This window comes from Myxine glutinosa, chromosome 2, assembly GCF_964187855.1.
Source record: "Myxine glutinosa chromosome 2, kmMyxGlut1.1, whole genome shotgun sequence".
Taxonomy (NCBI): domain Eukaryota; kingdom Metazoa; phylum Chordata; class Myxini; order Myxiniformes; family Myxinidae; genus Myxine; species Myxine glutinosa.
This window is the reverse complement of record NC_136262.1, coordinates 221,237,027-221,264,494: the sequence shown is the minus strand read 5'-3', so window position 1 is coordinate 221,264,494 and position 27,468 is coordinate 221,237,027. Positions and strand designations below refer to the sequence as shown.

The 27,468-nt window shown below is 43.7% G+C and overlaps 1 protein-coding gene across 1 annotated transcript in view; it reads left to right on the top strand.

The window, feature by feature from the left end:
• The window catches only part of LOC137422161 (putative E3 ubiquitin-protein ligase HERC1), a 443,323-nt gene that overhangs the window by 77,165 nt on the left and 338,690 nt on the right, over positions 1 to 27,468 (top strand). Inside the window, 4 exon segments of the mRNA XM_078772274.1 lie at positions 3,736 to 3,888; positions 9,848 to 9,980; positions 11,610 to 11,801; positions 25,070 to 25,291. Of these exon segments, the coding sequence (XP_078628400.1) occupies positions 3,736 to 3,888; positions 9,848 to 9,980; positions 11,610 to 11,801; positions 25,070 to 25,291 (700 nt within the window).

The window sequence follows — 27,468 nt, the reverse complement described above, 5'->3', positions numbered from 1 at the left end:
CAGGATGAGCTTGGAGTGCTATGTTGAAAATGATGAAACAGGATTTAGAATTAATTGGTGATGTTGATATGTTGTTGATGATAGAGAAAGCTAAAAGAGGAGGAATATCTCAAGTATGTTCAAAGAGATATGCCAAAGCAAATCATAAATATCTTCCTAACTATGATGTTAAAATGATAGTTCTTACTTGATGTATTATGATGCTAATAATCTTTATGGATGGGCTATGTCTCAATCTCCACCTTATGGAAAACTTATATGGGTTAAAAAAAACATTATGAAAGAGTTTTACAAAACATCGTTATATCTTCTCAAAAGGAGTTAGACAAAGCAGAAGTTGGGTATTATTTTGAGGTTGATTTAAAATATCCAGAACTCCACAACAAACACAAAGACCTGCCCTATGCCCCTGATAAAGAAAATCCGAGAAAAGTATGGCTCAGCGGTTATCAACAATCATTTTTTACTAAAATAAAGCCTACAGCGAAACTACTTACTACATTATATGATAAATATACTTATGTTCTACATCAAAGGAATTTGAGACAATATTTGGCTGCTGGTTTGAGAGTAAAGAAGATTCATAGAGTTCTACAGTTTAGACAAAGTCATTGGTTGAAAACATATGTTGATTTTAATACAAAGAGAAGAACAGAGGCAAATACAGATTTTGAGAAGGACTTTCATAAATTGATGAACAATGCTGTGTTTGGAAAGACAATGGAGAATGTTAGAAACAGACAAAATATAAGACTTGCTACATCTTGGAAGCAAGCATCTAAATTAATTAATAGACCCAGTTTTCAAAGAATAGAGGTGTTTTCAGAGAGTTTTTGTGCTATCCATTTGGTTAAAGAAAGTATTGAAATGGATAAACCTATTTATCTAGGATCATAAATTTTTGACTTATCAAAATTATTAATGTATGATTACTTTTGCAATAATTTGAAGAGGAGATATGTGGATGATATTAATCTACTATATATGGATACAGACAGCTTTATTTTGAAAATAAATTCAGAGGAAAATAAACACAAATACAGAGGAAAATAATTATAAATCAGATAACAAACTATTCTCTACAAAGAATAAAAAGGTTATTGGAAAGTTTAAAAATGAATTGGGTGGAAAGATAATGAGTGAATTTGTGGGATTGAGAGCAAAGGCTTATGCTTATAAATATATTGATAATAATATTGAAAAGAGTGATAAAAACTTAAAGGGAGAAAAGAAAAATGTAATCAAAGAAACAATAAACTTTGAACATTATTACAACTGTTTAACCTTTAAGAAAGAAGAGTATCGAAAAATGAATACAATAAGAAGTTATAAACATCAATTATATACAGAGGAGGTAAATAAGAAGACATTGGGGGCTTTTGATGATAAGCTTATTTTAGACAATGGAATTGATAGGATGCCTTATGGATATAAGCATTAAGATAAGTGATAAGATAATATAAGTGTGAAGATAAATTTAAGAGTTCAGATAAACATAAGAGTTTAGATAAACATAAGAGTTTAGATAAACATAAGAGTTAAGATAAACACAAGTGTTAAGGTATTTAAAAGATAAGTATAAGTTTTAAGATATACATAATAATTAATAAAAATAGGAATGGGGGGTTCAATGGGCTACCGCCACCTTTTTTACTGGTATATAAATAATAGAACCAGGCAATAACCAAACTAAGGAGTGGAGAAAATCACAGCCTTGGTATTTAAATGGAAAGCATAACGAATGTGAAAAATATCAAACAAGTCTTATTGAAGAAATAACAGGGGCAAAAGTAGATAAAACAAATAAGCAGATACATTTAAATACGAGTAAGTTAGAGGCTCCTCCCAGAGGAGTCAACATTCTTGAATGGACAGAAAACTTTGATGGTTATCAAAAGTTCAATGGAAAAATAATTTACTATCATCTAAAAATGATATGTGGCTCAGGAGGTGCTCAGATAAGAGCAATAAGAGGGGTTTATCATTTCATCTCTGCCCAACAAAGATACTTAAACCAAGAACCAAGTTGAAACATACTATTTATCAATATTCTTGATGGTGATGAGTTCAATAAGAAGATTAAGTTATTTCCTAAAATAGAACATAAACAATTATTTGTTGGCTCTCTATATGAGATCAAAGAAAATATGCAGGTCTTTTTTTTTTTTTTTTTTTTTTTTTTTTTTTTTGTATACAAGATCGAGGCTCGTGAAAGAGCGAACATTAATCACACAGAAAGACAAACAGACACATAAAACAAATAACATCGGGAGCGGTAGACAAGATGGGGAGAGAGGGGGAAGGACACAAACACAACATTTGAGAGCAGGGACCGAGAGACATGGAGACATCGAGAGATCTGTGGGAGGGAGAGGGCTTTGGGGGGGAGGCATGTGAAGGGGGGGAGGCATGTGAGGGGGGGGAGGCATGTGAAGGTGGGGGGGGGGGGGGGGTGGGAGAGGTATAAACATATGGACACTGCCAGGATTTCCAGGAAATAAGTTGGAATTTCAAACAAGGTGGATCTGGGGTGAATTAGTGGGGGTAGAAAAGATCAAGGTTATGGATCAAGGATCAAGGTCTATTGAGTATTTAACCTTTGTTAATGGCTTAGATGGGAAAGGGAGAAATAGATGGATGTTTTTGGGGTTTTCGGTGGGTGGTCCATAAGTTCCAATGCACTTTCCCCATCCACTTACATGTAAAATTAGGTGTGTTTTAGAACCCTCATTCTCCTACTACTCTGCCTTCCTCTTTCTTTGCTTCTACCTTCCCGACACTTTTAATTATTTTCTGGTTAATGTGTATTGATTTTATCTCTGATATACTTGTATGTTTAGTTAGATTGGATAAAATACCTTTCCTGAAATAAAGCATAATCAGAAGTTACTGCTTCTCCGGCTTCTCTCCCGCTGAAATAAAGTGCTTCCCTCTCTCTCTCCCCATCTTGTCTCCCGCTCCCTTTATTACATGTTTTGTGTGTCGGTTTTTTTTTTGTGATTAATGTTAGCTCGTACATGAGCCTCGATCTTGTATCCAAAAAAACCCAAAAAACTATTACACCTATTATGACATCTATCATGTTGTTAAGCTTACAGATGGTCAAGAAGTTTCTTGACAAACTTGCAGATTTATTATAGATAACAGATCTATTATCTCATTAAAAAGCTATGCAAGTTGAGATTTTATGTCGTTAAAAGTTGTCTTCAGATGAAGTGACGGCTGCTGAGATGGACACTGAATAGCTCAATTCAGGTTTTAACAACTAGATTTGTTGATGATAATATTCTGTGACAAATCTGCAGTTGAGCATCTGCCGCTTTTTTCAAAAAATTTGGGACCATTGAGAGGCAGCCCACTTTAGTCCAGTTCATTTATTTGTTGTGCATCTGGCTATGGAACACAATGCTTTTGGTTTAAAAAAAAGAAAAAAAGAAGTGTGTTGGTGGGGGGTGGAAAGTGGGGAGGGGAGGAGGGTGAGGAGGGTGTAGAGGGTGGGTGGAGGAAAGTGCAAACACAGCTGCATAGGTTTATAAAATTGTCAGAGCCGCTGGTGTGAAAGTACAGAATGCCAAATTTAATTTAGGCCTTGAGCTAATCACTTAATCTTGTGATTTCTAGTTCATGGCTAGTGGGTCAGGCACCATTGAGAATGACCATCTTGTCTTTGAAGAACTTTGAATTCTGGTGATTTACCTGTAAAATATGATCTTTGCTCTCATGATCTTTGCACAGGAGCGAGCATTTGGGGAGCTTGAGAAAAACAGTGACAAACAGCATGCTGAGATGTCCATGTGGAGCAGTAGCCCGCCAGCCCATTTGCACGATCTCTTATCCTCCCTGCATAAGCATCTGCTTGCATTCTGTCATGTCAACACCGAAGAAGAGGTACCATATCATGATGGATGTGTTAAGCATGACCTCTTTTTCTTTCTTTTTTTTTTGTTCTCATCTGAAGATTAATCTGAATCTCATTCAGAACTCCGCTGCCCGTCTACTCACCCATTCCCGGACCCGTGACCACATCACCCCCGTCCTTTATAAGCTTCACTGGCTCCCCATCCCCCAGAGAATCCAGTACAAAATCCTCCTCTTGACCTACAAAGCCCTCCATAACCTGGCCCCATCCTACCTGGCTGACCTCCTCTCCAGACACACTCCCACCCGCAACCTCCGCTCTGCTGGTACCAACCTCCTGACCCCCCCCCATCCGGACCAAATTCAGATCCTGGGGGGACAGGGCCTTCTCCATCGCTGCTCCCACCCTCTGGAACTCACTACCTCACACCATCAGAGACTCCTCCTCACTCACCACATTCAAAACATCACTAAAGACCCACCTGTTCAACACTGCATTCAACATTCAATCCACAGCATTTAACCCCTGACTATCACTTCTCCTTCTCCCTCCTTTTGCTTTAAATATTTCCCTATTGATTCTTGTCTTTTTGCAATTGTTGTTTTCATGTATTGTTATGCATTATGTTTTCCACTCTGTCAAAGCGCCTTTGGGCTTCTTGAAAAGCGCTATACAAAATAAATGAATTATTATTATTATTTAAAATGGAACTTTAAAATGGCATAAATTCTCAAGTCTTCAGCCATGTTTGAAATATTCCCCCTTTCCCCATAAGCATAGCATTTCCATGGTTTTCTGTCTATTAGCCTGTCCTCCACTCTGTGTGTGCGTGTGTGTCTGTGTCTCGGCCATAACTTTATTTACCATTTGAGCTTTTCTCATCAAGTTTTCAACGAACCTTTATTCTGACAATATACAGGGTGTCCATAAAGTCACGCATCACAGGCAAAATATTTATTTGTAAGGTTGGCTATGTCGTGGGTTTAATAAGCACCTGGTCGAACTAGGACAGTGTACAAGAGATTTATTATAGATAACAATACATGCATGGAAGATGTTGGCGTCCACAGCCGTCCCCAACATCTCCGCGAGCCACAACCCGTAGTCGGCTTAATATTCCCTCAAAGATCAAAGAACTCAAAACAATGTCCCAAGTTGACAAAGCAGAATAAGCCTCATTCGGAAAGAATGTTTTGCCAAGGCCAAATCATGTGATATTGTCAACAGTTTTTCAGAGCCAGACACCCAGCCACCAGGGGAAATGTGTCAGTGTCTTCATCTTCAGCCTGGAACATTGCTACCCCCTTCAGGATGGGGATTGAATGAAATCCCCTTCAGCTACATTAGTTGGTCGAAATGTATCCCACCAAACTCAAAACATGTTTGTAAATGGAAAAGCAGGTTTTTCTGAATGTTCTTCAACACATCCGGGCTAATTGTTGAATAAAATAATTTAATTTCCTATGATAGTCACTTTAAATTTTTCCAATGATGCATGACTTTGGGGATACCCTGCAGAGAAAATAATTAAAAATTTGGTCAAAAATGTCAGCAAAGTCAGTGAGTATAACTAGGTCTTATCAGTCCTTTTACTGCGCATCAGCGTGAGACTGCTGGGATTTAAAAAATCGCTTGGACCGTGTTTATTTTTTTTTTTAACCATTTGAGCTTGTGTTTCTTGTTATGGTGTGAGAAATGGAGAAGGTGAAAGGATTTTGGAGTTTGCTGATGGAGCTGATTTGTTGATTTGTAATACTCAGTTCCAGAAAGAGGATAATAAGCTTGTTTACATACACGTCAGGTGGGTCGACGACAACCGTTGACTACCTGATGGTGCGTAGGCGAGATAGGGGGCACCTCCGGGACACAAAGGTGATCCCGGGGGGGGGGGGGGGAGGAGGCTGTTTCACAGCACCACTTGGTTGTCTACGACATAAGGGTGAAAGGTGCGAGGAGAGCTCGGCGGGTGAAGTGCGAACCGAGAATGAAGGTGTGGAGGTTGAAAGAGGTGACAGTAAGGGAGGCATTAAAAGAGAGGGTGTGTAGGGTAGAGGATGATGTGGTTGAGCTTGAAAGTGGTTGGATGTCAATGAAAGATAGTCTGTTGGGAGCCGTTGGTGAGGTATGTGGATGGACCAAAGGACCACCGAGGCACACGGAAACATGGTGGTGGGATGATGAAGTTGGAAAGAGGAAGAAGTTCAAGGCGTGGCAGAAGGCGAAGGGTACGGGGGCAGAAAAAGCAGAGCAGGAAAGTTATAAGGCAGCCAAGAAGGCTGCAAAGAAAGAGGTAGCAAAGGCGCAGGAGGCATGCAGGAAAATGTTCGGAGAACGCTTGGATTCGGCAGAGGGTCAGAGAGCGGTATTCAGGATTGCAAAGCAGATAGCGAAAGAAAGGTGTGATGTGATGGGGGTGAGATGCTTGAAGGATGAAGTGGGACAAATCGTTGTGGACCCAGATGGAATTAAAGGAAGATGGAAGAGATATATGGAAATGCTGTTGAATGCAGAGAATGAGTGGTATGGCGACATAGAGAGTAACCCAGTTTTAGGACCGACAGAGAAGATATCTGAGAAGGAAGTTGAGGAAGCGATAAAAGCAATAAAAAAAAACCACCTTTAGAGGCCATTTTTCCCTGCAAAGCGGGGGTTGGCCTTTTTCGGGAACCGTGGTTGTTGTTGTTTTTCGGTCCCCTTTTTGAAGCAATGTTTTACGGCCGAATGCCCTTCCTGACGCCAACCCTTTTTGCCGCCTTTAACGACAAACAGGGAATTACCAGTGAACTGGTACTCAATTAGCCGACCTCGGAAGGATGACAGGCTGAGTCAACCCCCCTGGCGTTAATTCAGCAATCGACCGGGATTCGAACCCAGGATCCTAGGATCCTAAGCCGGCACCCTAGCCACTAGCCCAACACCAGGGAAGCGATAAAAGCAATGAAGAGTAGAAAAGCGGTTGGTACGACGGGAGTTGTGGGAGATATGTTGAAGGCAGCAGGAAGTTGGGGTGTGAAGAGAATGACAGAGATCTGTAATGTGGTGGTGAAAGAAGGCCACATTCCAGTGGATTGGGAACTGAGTACCCTCGTCCCTCTATACAAGGGGAAAGGTGACCCTCTGGACTGTGGCTCGTATCGAGCGATAAAGTTATTGGTGCATGGAATGAAGGTATTGGAAAGGGTGTTGGAGAGGAGGATAAGGAAGAAAGTGAAGATTGACGAAATGCAGTTTGGATTTATGCCAGGAAGAGGAACGACAGACACGCTTTTTGTTGTAAGGCAGTTGCAGGAGAAGTACATGGAGAAGAGGAAGAAGTTGTTTCTTGGGTTTGTTGATCTGGAGAAAGCATTCGATAGGGTTCCACGAGAAGTAGTGACATGGACATTGAGGAAGTTAGGAGTGGAGGAATGGTTGATCAGAGTAGTGATGGCAATGTACAAAAGAGCGCGCACAGCTGTAAGGACGAAGGACGGGAACAGTGGTGAGTTTGAGGTGAAAGTGGGAGTGCATCAGGGGTCGGTACTAAGTCCACTACTATTTGTAGCTGTGATGGAGGTGCTGGCTCAGAACGTAAAGGAGGGTTTACCATGGGAGTTGTTGTATGCAGATGATCTGGTGTTGATTGCGGAAAGTATGGATGGACTGAAGGAAAAGATGAACAAGTGGAAGGAATGTCTGGAGACAAAAGGTCTGAAGGTGAATATCGGAAAGACGAAGGTGATGGCAAGTGGTAAAGCATGTGGTGAGGTGGAAAGAACTGGGAAGTGGCCGTGTGCTGTGTGCAGGAAGGGTGTCGGAGTGAACTCCATTCAATGTACAATGTGCGCTGAGTGGGTTCATCGAAAATGTAGCGGTCTGAGAAGGTGTGAAAACATTTTGCTACCTCGGAGACGTGCTGAATGGAGAAGGTGGATCAGACTCGGCAACGGTTGCTAGAGTGAGATGTGCATGGAAGAAGTTTTGGGAACTGAGTGGCATGCTGATGAGGAGGGGAGTGTCATTGAACCTGAAGGGAAAGGTGTATGCTGCATGTATGAGAAGTGTTATGATTTATGGGAGTGAGACATGGGTAATGAACGTAAAGCAGCAACGAAGGCGGGAAAGGGTGGAAATGCGAATGGTTCTGTGGATGTGTGGAGTATCGTTGAGAGAGAGGAAGACAAATGATGAATTGCGAAAGATGATGGGAATAGAGCCTGTGATTGATGCTGTGAAGAGGAACAGGTTGAGATGGTTTGGTCATGTGTTGAGGAAGGATGAAAGTGACTGGTTGAGAAGAGTGATGGAAATGAATGTAGAAGGAAGTAGAGGACAGGGAAGACCGAGAAAGACTTGGCTAAAGATGGTGGAAGAAGAAATGCGGGCAAGGGGGTTAACAAGGGGAGATGCAGAAAATAGGGCAAAAGGGAGAAGATTGTCATGGGGACCGCAAGGCTAATCCCCGCTCTCGCAGGGGAAATGGCCTTAAAATGCATGTTGTTCTGTTGTTGTTGTTTTGAGCTTGTGTTTCTATCCAGGACGTAACTTTTTTATTTACCATTTGAGCATTTATCATCAAATTTTACACAAACCTTTATCATGAGAATATGGAGAATACTGATTTTTGATAATAATAAAAATAGCTGTTGTTTTTGTCAAGTTTAGTTTGAGTACAAGGTGGTCAAGGATGGGCTTTGAATTTTGAGATGCTTTCTAGTTATCCTCGCCTGAGGAGAGGGCATTGCATTTGAGTCAGTTTGTTTGTCTGTCTGTTTGTCTGTCTGTTTGTTGTCTGTCTTTGTTTGTCTGTTTGTCTGTCTGTTTGTTTGTCCACACAGAATAATTATGATTTTCTCTGCAACCGTTGGTCCGATTGACAGGAAATTTTCACCATCGGAGCAACTTCACCTGCATAATTTTTAAATGATAATTATGACAACATAGGTCACGTGGTTTGGCCGTTATCTTGGAAAAACCGAAAAACGTTGCACCTCTATATCTCCGAAAGCGCGGAATAGAAAAAATTGAGACATGGCTCATTGTAAAGAACTCTCCATGGGGAATAAGATATGTTAATGATGATGTCGGAGTTGCGGACAACGAGAGGTTTAAAGCACTTCTTGACTTGTTCAAGGCTCCTTTATGTCCACAGAACTAAAACCCGACCGGAACTCATGTCTTTTTATATCAAACATGACGTCCGCCCGATCCTCTCAAAGGGGCGTGGCTCCAACACCCGAGCGCACGCCACGCCCATACCGTCAATAGACCCACTGGTCCCGTGCTAGTGAATTATGCCTCTATGGGGTATCCCCCACAATGTCATAGGTGCCTCCATTATGACGTCATAATTCGACAAGTACAAAATTTCATCCAATCAAGATGAAATTTCTTGAGCGTCATGTCGGCATAAATTGGTGGAGAAAAAAATATATTGACGTCATCGGTCACGTGGTTTGGCCGCCATCTTGGAAAAATCGAAACCAATTTGCACCTCTATATCTCTGAAAGCGCTGCATCGAAAAAATTGAGACATGGCTCATTGTAAATAACTCTCCATGTGGAATAACATCTGTTAATGATGATGTCATAGGTGCCTCCATTATGACGTCATAATTCGACAAGTACAATACTACATCCGATCAAGATGAAATTTCTTGAGCATAATCTAGGGATAAATTGGTGGAGAAAAAAAAATTAATGATGTCATTGGTCACTTGGTTCGGCCGCCATATTTGTTTTAACACAAAACCTTAAAAACCACTGAAAACACATCCTGGCGAGGGTCTGCAATTCTGATTGCTCTTTTTTGTTCTTTTTGTTTTGGGGTAATGGAAATTCAAAATGACGTTGCAATTTCATAGGTTCTTGAACCTATGCAAATATGGTCACGTACTGAAATGCCACAAATTGTGGAATCCCATGTATACATGATATCCGAGCTTTATTCTGTGTCATTTTGTTGCCTTGTTAATAATGTTGTTTGTTTTTTGTTTTTTTTTGTTCCAGAGCTGTTCAAGCGTGGCTCTTTTGCACAAGCACTTGCAGTTACTACTTCCTCATGTTACAGACATATTCACTCGCTCAAGCTCACTCCTATGTGAAAGTGCACAGAACGACACCGTAAAGGATAAACTACAGAGTAAGAGTCAAGTTTGTACAAGTTGTTTTATGAAATTGTATCAATTATTCTTGAGCAAACGTTTTGTTGCTTTTGTATTTTTTTTTTCTTCTGCATTTTTTTTCTGCAAGTCTATTATTATATCCATTTTATGCTTGGCACCATCCACTATATCCTGATGGATGAGATCACTGCTGACAAAGCTGACAAGTTACCACTCACAGTCTTGTATCTCACAATTGTATTCTGCAATTCAGTCAAAATGCAAGGGCTGCTTTTTGTTTGCGTCTAATTTACAACGTTTATTTGGCTATTGATGCAAGTTAATGACATCCACATCTGTCAAACAAATTTGTGAACAGCACAAGTGAACGGCGGTAAACTAACGATTCAGTATTTGTATTTTCTACAGCCTTTAAAACTTTTATTTAATTTCAATTGCATTATATATTTGGAACACGGTAGAACAAATTGCCTCATTTGTACTTCCAAAAACTATCAGGTTAGCAGTACTTTGGCAAAATTGTATGCTGTCTTGACCAATCAAATTTGCCGCTCTCAGGGCAGGGAAACATCAAGATTCAGACAAAATGGCGGCGCTAAGTGATGCAATGCCTGAGCTAACTTCATCCAATTAAAAAGGCAGGGGGTAACTCTTCCCAATGTATTTTCCTCAAAACTGTGTTGGGTAAAGTGTTCAAGAACTCTCTAGTTTTATGGCTGTGCTCATCTCCACCCACAGCATGGCTACTGTGAATGTAGTGGCTCAATGTTTTCTTTTTTGCAGTCTTTCTTCTGCAAACAAATGGCTAAATAGGAATGTGATCAATGAACACAAATGCATTGAGGCTGTGCAAGAATATAAACTTCTGCTCTCCTGAATAAACAAGAGAAAAATGACCACAGTGTGGTCAGCAGCTGCGACGTGTAGAATCATGAGGATATCCGTTGCAATATGCACTACCAAATTTGACCAGTCATTAAATTATACGCATGCACTTGCGTCTTTTTGTCTTTCAGTTCTGGTCTTGTCCTTTGTTTTGCGACGCAACATGCTTCATCAACTGATTACATATAATGTATGGACGTGAATGTTATTTCTGTTAATGTTAATGTTAATTCATTAATGTTATTTATTAATGTTAATTCTGGGTGGCAGAGGGATAATTTGAAACGGGCTTGGTCGGCAGGGGAAGTCCGAGTGTATGCGCATGCGCTATTCAATAATTGCACCTAATTTGTGTCAAGTTCTGTGAAACGAGATTGATATGAAAACATTCATGTTGTCTTTGTTGCTAAATTTATTCTGGTTTCTTCAAACAAATCGCGATTTTAGTCCGCGATGTTCTTACCTCATACCAACGCACGTCCGAGTGTATGCGCATGTGCTATTCAAAAAGGCACCCCAACAACAAGAACAACAACGCGGTCCTCTCATAGAGCTGCTCGTCGCAGCTAAACCTACTATCATGTGTACCAATGAATATGACAATATCACATTGGTAGATACAAGCATTCGTACTTTGAGGCAGGCAGTTACTGGCCCACATCAGCTAATCTTGTGCTTTCATGGATTGACATTGTGTGGTGCAATTGTGGTTAATAGTTCTGATTTGTGAAGGTGATTGGCTGTGATTCTGTGGTGTGTAGGTGTACTATATGGCTCTGCTGCAGGCAGTATGCTCTGCCAGATTGTCAATTCACTCTTGCTTCTTGCCATGCCTGTGGTTCGACCTCTGCTCTGCCACCTTATTGAGATGCTTCCACCGCTGGATTGCCTTAATCGCTTGCTTCCTGCTGCCAGCCACTTGGAAAAGCAGGAACTGGAATGGCCCTTGAATGGTATGCATTATTTTATGTGTTGTGCTTTGGCAAATCTTAAGTTTTTGCCCAGCAATTTCCGCCTCTGCTCAGTGTTGTCGGGAAAACCTTTGAAAGCGTTGATTGCCTGTGGCCATACATTCTGCTAGCAAGCGTTGATGGTGGAAGCTTTGCCTTTGTTGAGAGAGTCCTTGATGGTGCTGAAGTGGGCTATGTGGAAGTCCTTCAAACATTTCCCAACGCTAAATTCAGGGTCGGTCTCCATTGCCTCCAAGATGCAACAGAAGATGGGGCAGGTGTAACACGTCTTAAAGGTGGCAATTACTCGTTGGCCTAGTGGTTGGATTAGGGAGATGGTGTTGTGTGACAGAAAGAGGAAGATGACCTCGACAGGGCCACAGTAAGATGGGCCACCTTCAGCTCCTCAGGGTGGCCTGGGGCATTGTCAACAGAGTGTTGCAGTGATGGTTGTCCTTCTGGAAGTTTCTCCCATCTCCACACAGGATCTCTGGAGCTCAGCCAGAGTGACCATCTGGTTCTTGGTCACCTCTATTACCAAGGCCCTTCTCCCCCGATTGCTCAATTTTGCTGGGCGGCCAGCTCTAGGAAGAGTCATGGTTGTTCCAAACTTCTTCCATTTAAGAATTATGGATGCCACTGTGTTCTTGGGAACCTGCAATGCAGCAGAATTTTTTTTGTAGGCTTCCCCAGATCGGTGCCTCGACACAATCGTGTCTCTGAGCTCTGCAGGCAGTTCCTTCGACCTCATGGCTTGGTTTTTGCTCTGATATGCATTGTCAGCTGTGAGACCTTATATAGACAGGTGTGTGCCTTTCCAAATCATGTCCAATCAATTGGATTTACCACAGGTTGACTCCAATCAAGGTGTAGAAACATCTCAAAGATGATCAAGAGAAATGGGATGCACCCGAGCAAAATTTCAAGTGTCATAGCAAAGGGTATGAATACTTATGTCAATGTGATATTTCAGTTTTTTCTTTTCAATACATTTGCAAAACTTTCTAAAATCCTGTTCTTTGTCATCATGGGGTATTGAGTGTAGATTGATGAGGGGAAAAATAAATTTAAACGATTTCAGCATAAGGCTGCAACATAACAAAATGTGAAAAAGTGAAGGGGTCTGAATACTTTCTGAGTGTACTGTATATACATATACAGTCACCTGAAAAAGTAAGTACACCCCATGTAAAGTTTTGACTTTTTCAACATATTTCAACATACAGCTATTTGATCTTCATTTCAACAATATTGATAGATAAAGGTGATATAATATAACAAATATCATGAAACATTTACATTTTGTAGTCCATTGTATAATTTAAATAAACATCAATGCAAATTTTGCATGTGGAAAAAGTAAGTACACCCCTACATTTATCACTACTTCAAATACCTAAAATTAGAATCAGGTGCACCAGCTCAGGTGCAAAAGTTTAGAACATGGTTCGAGAGGATCTTGGAGGAGGAACCTGTCTTATTTAAACCTCAGACATTTCGTTTGGTTTGCTCTTTGTTGTTGAAGTGTGCGGCGTCACCATGCCCAGATCAAAAGAGCTCTCTGAGGCCTTCAGAAAGAAGGTTATAGATGCCTACGAGTCTGGGAAGGGATTTAAAAAGATCTCCAAACAATTTGAAATCAATCATTCGACTGTCCGGAAGATCATCTACAAGTGGAGAAGATTCCAAAACAACTGCCAACTTGTTCAGGCCAGGCCGCCCCAGCAAGTTCAGCCTGAGAGCAGACCCCAAGATGCTGAAAGAAGTCTCTAAGAACCACAGAATGTCATCACGGGACCTACAGGTAGCTCTTGCCACTGTTGATGTCAAAGTGCACGAGTCTACCATTAGAAAGAGGCTGCACAAATTTGATCTACATGGGAGGTGTGCCAGGAGGAAACATTTGGTGTCCAGAAAGAACATCAGGGCAAGATCTAAAGTTTGCCAATGAACACCTAGGCAAAGGCCCGCACTTCTGGAACAATGTGCTCTGGACAGATGAGTCAAAGGTAGAGCTATTTGGCCACAGTACCAGAAGACATGTTTGGCGAAAACCAAAGACAGCATTTGACCACAAGAACATGATACCAACTGTAAAGCATGGTGGTGGAAATATTATGGTTTGGTGCAGCTTTGCTGCATCAGGGCCTGGGCAGCTCACCATCATAGAATCCACAATTAATTCTTCATTGTACCAGAGGGTGCTTGAGGATAATGTGAGGCCATCTGTCGGAAAGTTGAAGCTCAACCGAAGGTGGACCTTGCAACATGACAATGACCCTAAACATACCAGTAAATCCACCAAGGAATGGCTGAAAAGAAAAAATGGAGGGTTCTGGAATGGCCAAGTCAAAGCCCGGATCTAAATCCCATCGAGATGTTGTGGGGGGATTTGAAACGAGCTGTGCATGCAAGAAACCCCTCAAACATCGCACAGCTGAAAGAATTCTGCATGGAGTAGTGGGCAAAAATTTCTCCCAGTCGATGTCACAGACTGGTAGGCAGTTATAAGAAATGCCTACTTGAGGTTGTTTCTGCCAAAGGGGGCAGACAATACCACCTATTAGAGCCAAGGGTGTACTTACTTTTTGCACATGCGAGATCTCATTGGAGATCTCGTGAGATCTTGTCGGGGCGGTCACGGTTTTTCGAAGCTGTTCCACGATCTTCACGCACGCTCGAAGTTAAGTAATTGTCACATTTGTATTTTTGTCGAAACTGTATTTATCTTACGTGTGTGTACCTTTTGCGTGTCCCATGGCAGATTTATCGGTGTTAATCTTTCATATCTGTAAAAAATAGGTGAGTATTTCGTGCCACGCGGCCTAGTTGTTGAAGCTTCCGACCTTGAGGCTTGGTTCTCTCCGGGCATACAAAGCGGTTATTTTTTCACTCGTGTGTTTGTCAAATTTCAACTCGTTATTTTATCGTCCATGCGTTATTGTTTGTTCATAGTTAGTTTTGGTTTGAATTTCCTGTAACTCATAATTAATTAATCGTGTTCTGCTCCACGTGTGCGGCCTTGTACCCCCGTCGGTGTTTGTTAACTTAAGTCCCCTACATCTTGTTTTGCTTGGCTCTTAGTTTTTTCCCTTCTACCCCGAACATAATACTCTTTGTCTAACGTTTTAAATCCCCCCCCCGCCCCCCCCAAAAAAAATAAAAAAAATAACCAAAAACATTTATTTCCCTTTCTCCATGTGTGCTGTTGTCTCATCCTGTACTTTCTGTCCAGGGGTGCGGTTCGCCCCGCCCCCATTATCTCCTTGCCATCCACCTTTTGCCCTGCACACGTGACTCGTGGTGGTCCCTCTCGGCTCTCCCCCCGCTCTCCCCCCGGTATTTTGTGCATATAAGATTGTTCACGGTTCTGTTTCAATATTATTTAAATATGTTTAACCTTTCCCCTTCAGTGTTCTATTCAGTGGTATATTACAACACGCTGTTTTTCCTCCTATTTAAAAGGCTTTTCTCAATTTCCTCTCCAACTCATTCCACGTCAAAAAAAAAGAAATTCAATCTCTTATACGTCTCCCCCACTACATGGTCTAAATTCACATTCATTCCACCCCTCCTCCATCGTTCTGAATCTGATTGCTAACTTGAAAATCACAACAAACCCAATTTGTTATCAATGTTCGTCTTTCATTAATCATCCACTTTCTAAATTCCCCTCTTGCCCCTCCCCTCCAAATCGCCCCCCTTGCACCTACACTCCTAAACTCCCCCCTTGCCCCTCCACTCCTAAACTCCCCCCTTGCCCCTCCACTCCTGAACTCCCCCCTTGCCCTTCCCCTCCAAACTCCCCCCTTGCCCCTCCCCTCCAAATCCCCCCCCTTGCCCCTCCACTCCTGAACTCTCCCCTTGCCCTTCCTCTCCTAAACTCCCCCCTTGCCCCTCCCCTCCAAATCCCCCCCCTTGCCCCTACACTCCTAAACTCCCCCCTTGCCCCTCCACTCCTAAACTCCCCCCTTGCCCCTCCCCTCCTAAACTCCCCCCTCACTCCTCCCCTTCAAAACTCCCCCCCAACCCCTCCCATTCAAATCTCCCCCCATACCATTCCTCTCCAATTCTCCCTCCTCCCCCCTCCTCCTCAAAGCTGCCTCCTCCCCACTTCGTCTCCCTTCTATCTCATACCTCCACCCCCCCAACCTTCTACTTTCCTCTGCCCCCCCTCAAACAACCCCTCACTGTGCCTCATCCCTTCACCATCAAACCTTTCATCCTCCTCATCCTTCCCTTTCTTGGAACTCTTCTGTAATCTCTGACACACGATCAACTGCTCTCCCTACCCCCCCCCCCCTTCTCATCCTTCATCTTACCCTACTCCTCCCCTCCCCTGTCCTGTACCCGATGCTCCCCCTCTCTCTTCATTAACGGTATGGACCTCAAACATCCGGGGCCTTCGCTCAAACCTGACTGATCTCTCCATTCAGGTTGCTTCTGACAATCCAGACTTGATCTGCTTAACAGAGACTTTCCTCCTTCAAGATGTCTCTGATTCCTTAATATCTCTTCCTGGTTACTCCCTCCTCCGGTATGATAGACCTGAGCCTCGTCCTGGTGGTGGGGTGGCTATCTTTATCAAAAACTCTCTTCCTCACTCTCCTTGCACTGCACTCTCTCCTCCTCACCCCCAGGAGTACCTCTGGCTACGGCTTCCTCTCCGCTCCCACCTTTTGTTCATATGTGTTCTGTACCGTCTCCCAAACAGTGATGACTCCATTTACATTTCACTGTCTGACAACATGGACCAACTTCTATCCACTCATCCCAACTCTCTCTTCCTCATATGTGGTGACTTCAACTGTCATCATGCCACCTGGTTGGGTGTGGGTTCCTCTCTCACCAGTCATGGCACCTCAGCAAAGGACTTCTGTGACTCACTGGGATTGACACAATCTGTCAATTTCCCGACCCGGATCTCAGCCAATGGAGTATCTCCTCTTCGAGACTTGGTTATGACAAACTTCCCTGCTAATGTCTGCTGCTCTTCTTCTGCCCCAATCGGTTCTTCTGATCATGTGCTTGTCAAAGTGGACATCTCTCTGGCCATTCTCAGAGAGCCTCCTCAGCGTCGACGAGTCTGGCATTTCACTCAGGCAGACTGGGGCAGTCTTCAAGCAGCCATCAATCGTCTGGATTGGTCTCCCATCTCCACTGCCTCTGACATCAATTCTTCCTGGGAATTCTTCCAAAGCAAACTGCTCTCTCTCATGCACAGATTTATCCCATCTCGTCTTCAGTTGTCTTACCCTTCCTCTCGTCCATGGTACACTGAATCTTGTGGTGAGGCAGTTGCCCTGAAACAACTTGCCTTTGCCTCTTGGAAGGCTAATCCAACTGAAGGCAATCTCAGTTCCTTCCACCAAGCTCGGAACAAGTGTGTGTCTACCCTCAGGAGTGCCAGGAAGCACTATCTCTCCTCACTCAAGAATGAACTCTCAAACCTGTCTCCTTCCTCCAAATCCTGGTGGCGTCTGTTCAAATCCGTTTCTGGTGTTTGTTCCCCCTCCATCCCCTCCCTTACCTCAAATGGCCACACAGTTGACATCGCACGTGACAAAGCCGAATGCCTCAACTCCGAGTTTGCCTCAAAATCTTTAGTCCCAAACCCATCTCTCTCTCTTCCCACCTTTCCCAGTCGAACCCAACTGCTCCTGGACTCTGTGTCCTTCTCTCCTGACAAGGTGGAGGAGTTTTTGTCTAACCTCGACTCTGATTCTGCAACTGGACCAGACGGCATCAGCCCACGGGTCCTAAAATCCTGCTCTGCCGCTCTATCTCACCCTCTCTCTGTTCTTTTCACCCTATCTTTTGCTCAAGGTCATCTGCCAGCATCCTGGAAATCAGCAAACATTACCGCTTTACACAAAAAAGGTGCAAAAACAGATCCTTGCAACTACAGACCAATCAGCCTGCTCCCAATTATCAGCAAAGTCATGGAATCCATCATTGCTTCGGATATGAAATCTTTCCTCTTCTCCAATGGCTTGATCTCTGATCATCAATTTGGTTTCAGACCAGGTCACTCTACTCTGGACATGCTGCTTCTGCTGTCTCAACAATGGATGGAGGTACTCAATGCCAAACAGGAAATCAGAGCTGTCTCCCTTGACATATCACGTGCCTTCGATACGGTCTGGCACCCAGCTCTGCTCACCAAACTCTCCTCCTATGGTATCCATGGAAATCTCCATGCATGGCTTGCGGACTTCCTCTCTGGTCGTAGTCAATGTGTGGCCCTGAATGGATTTTCTCATCTCCCCTTCCTGTTCAGGCTGGAGTTCCCCAAGGCAGTGTGCTGGGCCCTGTGCTTTTTCTGGTCTTTATCAATGATCTCTCCGACTCTCTGGAAAATCCTCTCTATCACTTTGCTGATGACTCCACTCTCTGCCGCTCCATTCTTCTTCCCTCAGATCGGCAGTCTGCAGCCTCCTCACTCTCTGAAGACCTGGACAAAATCACAGACTGGTCAAACAAGTGGAACATGTCTTTCAATCCTGACAAATCTCACACTCTTACTATGTCTCTCTGAAAAGATCGACTGGACAACCCTCCCATCTACTTTCTCGACAATCTTCTCCAAGAAGTTCTGTCGCTCAAGCTTTTGGGTCTCACTATCTGCCATGATCTTTCTTGGGAAAACCACATTTCCAAGCTGGCCTCCAAAGCCAGTCGCCGACTGGGCATCCTCCGTCGTGCGAAGTCCTTCCTAGGCACACCTGAGCTCCTCACCACATACAAGGCTTTCATCCGCAGCTCAATGGAATACTGTTCTCCCCTATGGGCTGGTGCTCCTGCCTCACACCTAGCTCGGCTTCACGCTGTTGAAACCAAAGCTTTCAGAATCATTGGAATCTCCCGCGATGAAGCTATCTCTGAGGGCTTCACTCACTCACCGCAGGCAGGTAGGTGGTCTTTCTGTCTTCTACCGACTCCTCTCCGGCCTTGCTCCCCCAGCTCTCTCTGTGCTCTGTCCCCCAAATATTCCTACAGGTCGCACAAGATCTGCCAGCAACCCTCTGATGGTTAAACTGCCGAAATCTCGGCTCTCTGCTCACCTTCACTCTTTCATTCCTCTTTTCTCCCGCCTCTGGAACAAACTCCTACACTCCCTTCAATCCCACTCCTCCCTCCAGGTCTTTAAAACAGCTGTTCACCACCATCTCTTATCTTCCCCCATCCAAAACCTTGATCTTTTCTACCCCCACTAATTCACCCCAGATCCACCTTGTTTGAAATTCCAATTTCTTTCCTGGAAGTCCTGGCAGTGTCCATATGTTTTATACCTCTCCCACCCCCCCTTCCCATGCCTCCCCCCCCAAAGCCCTCTCCCTCCCACAGATCTCTCGATGTCTCCATGTCTCTCGGTCCCTGCTCTCAAATGTTGTGTTTGTGTCCTTCACCCTCTCTCCCCATCTTGTCTACCGCTCCCGATGTTATTTGTTTTATGTGTCGGTTTGTCTTTCTGTGTGATTAATGTTCGCTCTTTGACGACCCTCGATCTTGTATACAAAACAAAAAAAATTTGCATTTATGTTTATTTAAAATATACAATGGACTACAAAATGTAAATTTTTCATGATATTTGTTATATTATATCACCTTTATCTATCAATATTGTTGAAATGAAGATCAAATAGCTGTATGTTGAAATATGTTGAAAAAGTCAAAACCTTACATGGGGTGTACTTACTTTTTCACGTGACTGCATACAACAACAACAACATGCATTTTAAGGCCATTTCCCTGCAAGAGCGTGGGTTAGCCTTGCGGTCCCCATGACGATCTTCTCCATTTTGCCCTATTTTCTGCATCTCTCGTTGTTAACCCCCTTGCCCGCATTTCTTCTTCCACCATCTTTAGTCAAGTCTTTCTCGGTCTTCCCCGTCTTCTACTTCCTTCTACATTCATTTCCATCACTCTTCTCAACCAGTCACTTTCATCCTTCCTCAACACATGACCAAACCATCTCAACCTGTTCCTCTTCACAGCATCAATCACAGGCTCTATTCCCATCATCTTTCGCAATTCATCATTTGTCTTCCTCTCTCTCAACGATACTCCGCACATCCGTCGAACCATTCGCATTTCCACCCTTTCCAACCTTCGTTGCTGCTCTACGTTCATTACCCATGTCTCGCTCCCATAAATCATAACACTTCTCACACATGCAGCATACACCTTTCCCTTCAGCTTCAATGACACTCCCCTCATCATCAGCACGCCACTCAATTCCCGAAACTTCTTCCATGCACATCTCACTCGAGCAACCGTTGCCGAGTCTGATCCACCTTCTCCATTCAGCATGTCTCCGAGGTAGCAAAATGTTTTCACACCTTCCAGCTTCACGCCGTCTCCAAGATCCAACTCAACATTTCCTCCATCTGCAGCTCCTTCTGTGCACACCTTACATTTGAATGTAGTTGCCACACTGGTTAATGACCCCCTCAGACCACTACATTTTTGATGAACCCACTCAGCGCACATTGTACACTGAATGGCGTTCATTCCGACACCCTTCCTACACACAGCACAGGGCCACTTCCCAGTTCTTTCCACCTCACCACATGCTTTACCACTTGCCATCACCTTCGTCTTTCCGATATTCACCTTCAGACCTTTTGTCTCCATACATTCCTTCCACGTGTTCATCTTTTCCTTCAGTCCATCCATACCTTCCGCAATCAACACCAGATCATCTGCATACAACAACTCCCACGGTAAACCCTCCTTTACGTTCTGAGCCAGCACCTCCATCACAGCTACAAATAGTAGTGGACTTAGTACCGACCCCTGATGCACTCCCACCTTCACCTCAAACTCACCACTGTTCCTGTCCTTTGTCCTTACAGCTGTGCGCGCTCTTTTGTACATTGCCATCACGACTCTGATCAACCATTCCTCCACTCCTAACTTCCTCAATGCCCATGTCAATACTTTGCGTGGAACCCGATCGAATGCTTTCTCCAGATCAACAAACCCAAGAAACAACTTCTTCCTCTTCTCCATGTACTTCTCCTGCAACTGCCCCACAATGAAAAGCGCGTCTGTCGTTCCTCTTCCTGGCATGAATCCAAACTGCATTTCGTCGATCTTCACTTTCTTCCTTATCCTCCTCTCCAACACCCTTTCCAATACCTTCATTCAATGCTCCAATAACTTTATCGCTCGGTACGAGCCACACTCCAGAGGGTCACCTTTCCCCTTGTATAGAGGGACGAGGGTACTCAGTTCCCAAACCACTGGAATGCGGCTTTCTTTCACCACCAGATTACAGATCTCTGTCATTCTCTTCACACCCCAACTTCCTGCTGCCTTCAACATTTCTCCCACAACTCCCGTCAGCCCTCCCGCTTTTCTACCCTTCATTGCTTTTATCGCTTCCTCAACTTCCTTCTCAGTTATCTTCTCTGCCGGTCCTAAAACTGGGTTACTCTCTATGTTACCATCCCATTCATTCTCTGTATTCAACAGCATTCCCATATATCTTTTCCATCTTCCTTTAATTCCATCTGGGTCGACAACGATTTGTCCCACTTCATCCTTCAAGCAACTCAACCCCATCACATCACACCTCTCTTTCGCTATCTGCTTTGCAATCCTGAATACTGCTTTCTGACCCTCTTCCGAATCCAAGCGTTCTCCGAACATTTTCCTACATGCCTCCTGCGCCTTTGCTACCTCTTTCTTTGCAGCCTTCCTGGCTGCCTTATAACTTTCATGCTCTGCTGTTTCTGCTCCCGTACCCTTCGCCTTCTGCCACTCCTTGAACTTCTTCCTCTTCTCGTCAATCCTCTTTCCAACTTCATCATCCCACCACCATGTTTCCGAGTGCCTCGGTGGTCCTTTTGTCCATCCACATACCTCACCAACGGCTCCCAACAGACCAGCTTTCATTGACATCCAACCACTTTCAAGCTCAACCACATCATCCTCGACCCTACTCAGCCTCTCTTTTAATGCCTCCCTTACTGTCACCTCTTTCAACCTCCACACCTTCATTCTCGGTTGGTACTTCACCCGCCGAGCTCTCCTCGCACCTTTCACCCTTACGTCGCAGACAACCAAGTGGTGCTGTGAAACAGCCTCCTCCCCCGGGATCAGTTTTGTGTCCCGGAGGTGCCCCCTATCTCGCCTACGCACCATCAGGTAGTCAACGGTTGTCGTCGACCCACCTGACGTGTATGTAACAAGCTTATTATCCTCTTTCTGGAACTGAGTATTACAAATCAACAAATCAGCTCCATCAGCAAGTTCCAAAATCCTTTCACCTTCTCCATTTCTCACACCATATCCGTAACCACGTAACCATGAAATCTCCACGCATGGCTGGCGGACTTCCTCTCTAGTCGTCGTCAACGTGTGGCCCTGAATGGGTTTCTCTCATCTCCTCTTCCTGTTCAGGCTGGAGTTCCCCAAGGCAGTGTTCTGGGCCCCGTGCTTTTTCTGGTCTTCATCAATGATCTCTCTGACTCTCTCGAAAATCCTCTCTATCTCTTTGCTGATGACTCCACTCTCTGCCGCTCCATTCCTCTTCCCTCCGATCGGCAGTCTGCTGCCTCCTCACTCTCTGAAGACCTGGACAAAATCACAGACTGGTCAAACAAGTGGAACATGTCTTTCAATCCTGACAAATCTCACACTCTTACTATGTCTCTCCGAAAAGATCGACTGGACAACCCTCCCATCTACTTTCTCAACAATCCTCTCCAAGAAGTTCTGTCGCTCAAGATTTTGGGTCTCACTATCTGCCATGATCTTTCTTGGGAAAACCACATTTCCAAGCTGGCCTCCAAAGCCAGTCGCCGACTGGGCATCCTCCGTCGTGCGAAGTCCTTCCTCGGCACACCTGAGCTCCTCACCACATACAAGGCTTTCATCCGCAGCTCAATGGAATACTGTTCTCTCCTATGGGCCGGTGCTCCTGCCTCACACCTAGCTCGGCTTCACGCTGTTGAAACCAAAGCTTTCAGAATTATTGGAATCTCCCGCGATGAAGCTATCTCTGAGGGCCTTTCACTCACTCACCGCAGGCAGGTAGGTGGTCTTTCTGTCTTCTACCGACTCCTCTCCGGCCTTGCACCCCCAGCTCTCTCTGTGCTCTGTCCCCCAAATATTCCTACAGGTCGCACAAGATCTGCCAGCAACCCTCTGATGGTTAAACTGCCGAAATCTCGGCACTCTGCTCACCTTCACTCTTTCATTCCTCTTTTCTCCCGCCTCTGGAACAAACTCCCTCACTCCCTTCAATCCCACTCCTCCCTCCAGGTCTTTAAAACAGCTGTTCACCACCATCTCTTATCTTCCCCCATCCAAAACCTTGATCTTTTCTACCCCCGCTAATTCACCCCAGATCCACCTTGTTTGAAATTCCAACTTCTTTCCTGGAAGTCCTGGCAGTGTCCATATGTTTTATACCTCTCCCACCGCCCCCTTCCCATGCCCCCCCCCCCCCAAAGCCCTCGCCCTCTCTCAGATCTCTCGATGTCTCCATGTCTCTCGGTCCCTGCTCTCAAATGTTGTGTTTGTGTCCTTCCCCCTCTCTCCCCATCTTGTCTACCGCTCCCGATGTTATATGTTTTATGTGTCGGTTTGTCTTTCTGTGTGATTAATGTTCGCTCTTTCACGAGCCTCGATCTTGTATACAAAAAAAAAAAAAAAAAAAAAAACCCCCATGAACTCCGTCAAAACCATCCATACTCCTTCCTACATGTCCATTTAGGTCTCCTCCTACCACAACAACTTCCTCATCTTTCACGTTTTCCATCAGGTTCTCTATCGCACACCAGAACTTGTCCTTCTCTTCATCGCTCCGACCAACCTGCGGAGCATATCCCGAGATGACGTTCACCAAGAGCTTTCCAATCATCATTTTCACCATCATCAACCTATCACTCACTCTAGTCACACTCACCACACTGTCTACAAACTCCTCAGAACATGAATGTTCGGCATTAACACCATTCACGCCCTCCGGGCACCCTTGCCACACAAACTTGTATTTCTGTCCCTGCCTACCCTTCACCATTCTCACACCACTTCCCTTCCATCTCGTCTCTTGCACACAACATATGTCCACTCTTCTTCTGACCAATACTTCCACCACTTCTCCTGATCTCCCTGTCATTGTCCCTACATTCCATGTCCCAAACGTCAGAAACCGATCTCCACTTCGGGCTGTGCCCTGCCCATATGTAGTTGTAATTGTCATGGTTCTCTTTTTGAGGCAATGCTTTTATGGCCGGATGCCCTTCCTGACGCCAACCCTCTTAGTCGTCTCTTACGACACGCAGGGATACGGTGTACCTATTCTAATCCAGGGTACACACTGGGGTCTATAGCGATCCTGGTCGGACTTGGATCAAGGTTCTATAGGACGGCTTCAGTGATGCGCCGACGTAGTGAATCTGCCGCCGAGAAGCAATGACTTGAGATGGTTATTGATCACGTGGTTCGCTTTTGCCTTGACCTGTGACTGGAGGGTTCGTGATCAAGTGCCCCGTGTGCGGTGTATAGCACTGGTACCTCGCTATTATTATATTTTCATAAATGGAACACTGAAAAACAGGGAAAACAAATAAATAATATTCATTAAAAAATTAAATTATTAATCAATTCGGTCATGGAACACATAAACCACCACCATTTCATCAGAATCTGTAACTTAAAAAAAACAAAAACATCGTCAGCATTAAGGCTGCGGTTTAAACATATTTAAATAAATATTTAAACAAAACCATGAAAAACAATCTGGGAAAAGTCTCTAAGTGAGAACGTGGATTTGAGAAAGCAGGAGCAGAGGTGAAAGAACAAACGAGATATAGGGGGCGGGGCACAAGTCGAGACGAGGAGGCCGCACGAGACACCAGGCCGCACGAGGCGCGAACAAAGGAACGACTAATTACACACAAATTTGCAACAACTACAAAAGCAAAACCAAATAGAAACACACAATAACACATGCACAACAAAATACGCAGCGGAAATTTGACAAATAAACGAACGGGAAAACACTCAAAACTTTGATGCCGTGGAGAGATCGAAGCAAGCCTGACTGTATATACACACATATTCAAAATATTTACCTCATCATGGAAATTTGACCGTGTTTGATGGATCTTCATCTGGAAATGTTCATGGTATTTTGATCTAATGTAGCAGATGCATGCCAAGATATTTTATTGCCAATGATGTTGCATCGGCATATCAAGCAATATCCTTGGTATTATCTTCTGTTGTCCTAACCTTTGGCTCAATATCTGTAGGTGGAGCAGACTGCACTGAAACCCAAGGGATGCCTCTACCTGTGTCTGTGAACTCCTGGGTGTGGCTTGTAGACCTGGAACGGGCATTGTCCTTGCTCATTGGTCGCTGTTTGGGTGCAATGCTGCAGGGCCCACCCTGCTCCACCCAGGAGGACGAGTGCTCCTACTGGTTGAGCCGTCCTCTTTTTAGCCAAGGCCTAGAGACGAGTGTGGCACATTTTGGTATGACTAGAAGTTTACCTCAAACCATTATTGTTTGGAAGGTTTATATGTTTTGATGTTTTTTTTTTTGTTTTTTTTATATAGTCGTTGTCCACGGAGCACTTAAGGTGATCACATCTATAACTCGATTATTGCTTGCGTTTTTGAGCATTTTTTTTAGGTAATTACTTTTGAAATAATCTCATAGGGTGGGTCCCAGTGTCCGGCCGTCTGTCCTTCCATTAACATTTGACTAAAACATCTTCTCACAAACAACTATTGACTGTTATGGACCAAATTTGGTACGATGCATCAATACAGCAATGTCTCATGGGGTTGTGCTCCTCATCCGGATGCTCCCTCTGCTATAAAATGGGTTTAAAAGGGTTTTTTGACCTAAATATTGGTATTTCATTCAAAAACCTCCTCAGAAACCGTGAGACAGATCCAGACCAAACTCGCCATGAGGCATCGGGACCCTACCCAAACCTTAAGTTGCGCTCCTCATGGCTGCATTTCCCCCGGAAAAGGTGCCACGGGCCCCCACCCCAAAGCCCTCATTTTCACTAAAGCATCTTCTCCACAACTACCTGAGCGATTATGGACCAAATTTGGTACAATGCATCAGGACAGTAAGGTTTCATGGAGTTGTGCTCCTCATCCGGATTCACTCATTTAAAGGGAGTAAAAGGGGTTTTGCTCTAAATATTGGTATTTCATTCAAAAATCTTATTCTCAGAAACCGACAACGGATGCAGACCAAACAGGCCATGCGCGATCGTGACCATCCCCTAACTTTAAGTTGTGCTCCCCTTGGCCGTATCTCCCATGGGAAGGGGGTTACGGGCTCCCTGCCCTAATCCCTCATTCACTAAAACATATTTTCCTCACAAACAACATGACCGATATGGACCAAATTTGGTACGATAACACTACTTTATTTTAGTACCTTATAAAGGGAGGAGGAGAACAACAACATCAGAACATTGAGGTCTCATGGGGGTGTGCTGCCCATCTGGATCCGTCCCTATAACATGCATAAAAGGGAGGGGGGTGGGGTTAACCTCAAATTCAGGTCATTTATTAATAAGATCTTCTTGTGAGGATATAACATATATATCTCGTGAAGATGTAATAAAATCTTAATAAAACCGTGAGGAAGTAACCATCAGTTCCCCACGTGGCTATTTTTAGCAATGTTAGAATGAATTGTAAAATTGCTTAACTTCATGAGCTTATCCCATTCTTTCTCTTAATGGGACTATTGACATCTAATATATAAATATCTCATTATCTCAGGCATATTGGAGGATGAGAGGAATATATAAATTTATCAAATAACATTAGCAGTTTGTCTAAAACTGCAAAATTGGCAGCACTAATTATGATTGTCAAAAACATGTAAAATATGTATATATGTATATATGATGTGTATATATGATGATTCCGAGCTGCATTTTCTTGTTCCCAGTTGTTTTCCCTTTTATTGTAATGCAGGTGAACGGAAGGGTTGGGGAGATTGGTGGGTGGGGTGGTGCTGAGCGATTTTGATAACATTTGACATTTTATTACTCTGTTTGCCCAGAAAGTACACAAGATATTTAGTTGTCATTTGGAATTAGGTTTTAGAATATTAGGGTGATTAACCCTTTCTTCTGTTCTAATTTTTAAATTAAATTCCAGTGACATCATTTATTTGCAAAGTTGTTTATTGATATTTTATTTTATGCAAATACAGATCTCCTGATGTCCCTGTTCTCTATTTTTGTTGTGCTTCCCTCTAGCTCTCCCGCTCTTGTCTCCCGCTCTTGTCTCCCGCTTCCTTTATTATATGTTCTATGTGTTAGCTCTTATACAAGCCTCAAATAAATATACAAAAAAGGGATTATTTGGATGTACAGTAATACCCCGATTTAAATCTCCCCCCTTTTACATCATATCACAAATACATCATCACTTTATTAATACCATTACCTGATTTGCGTCGCCTCAACCAATATTTGCGTCACTGACAGCATCCGTCCTTTCTCGTATCAGTCGCCTCAGCCTACGCCTACACTGTATGCTGTACATGAAGTACTTTGTATCGCACATAAAGAAATGTACTGTATTGTAGAGTGGCTAAGAGGTAATATCAAAGGTAACAAGGAGTTGATACTCTACGTCCCCCACCTTTTGGGTGGTATGAGGAATAGATC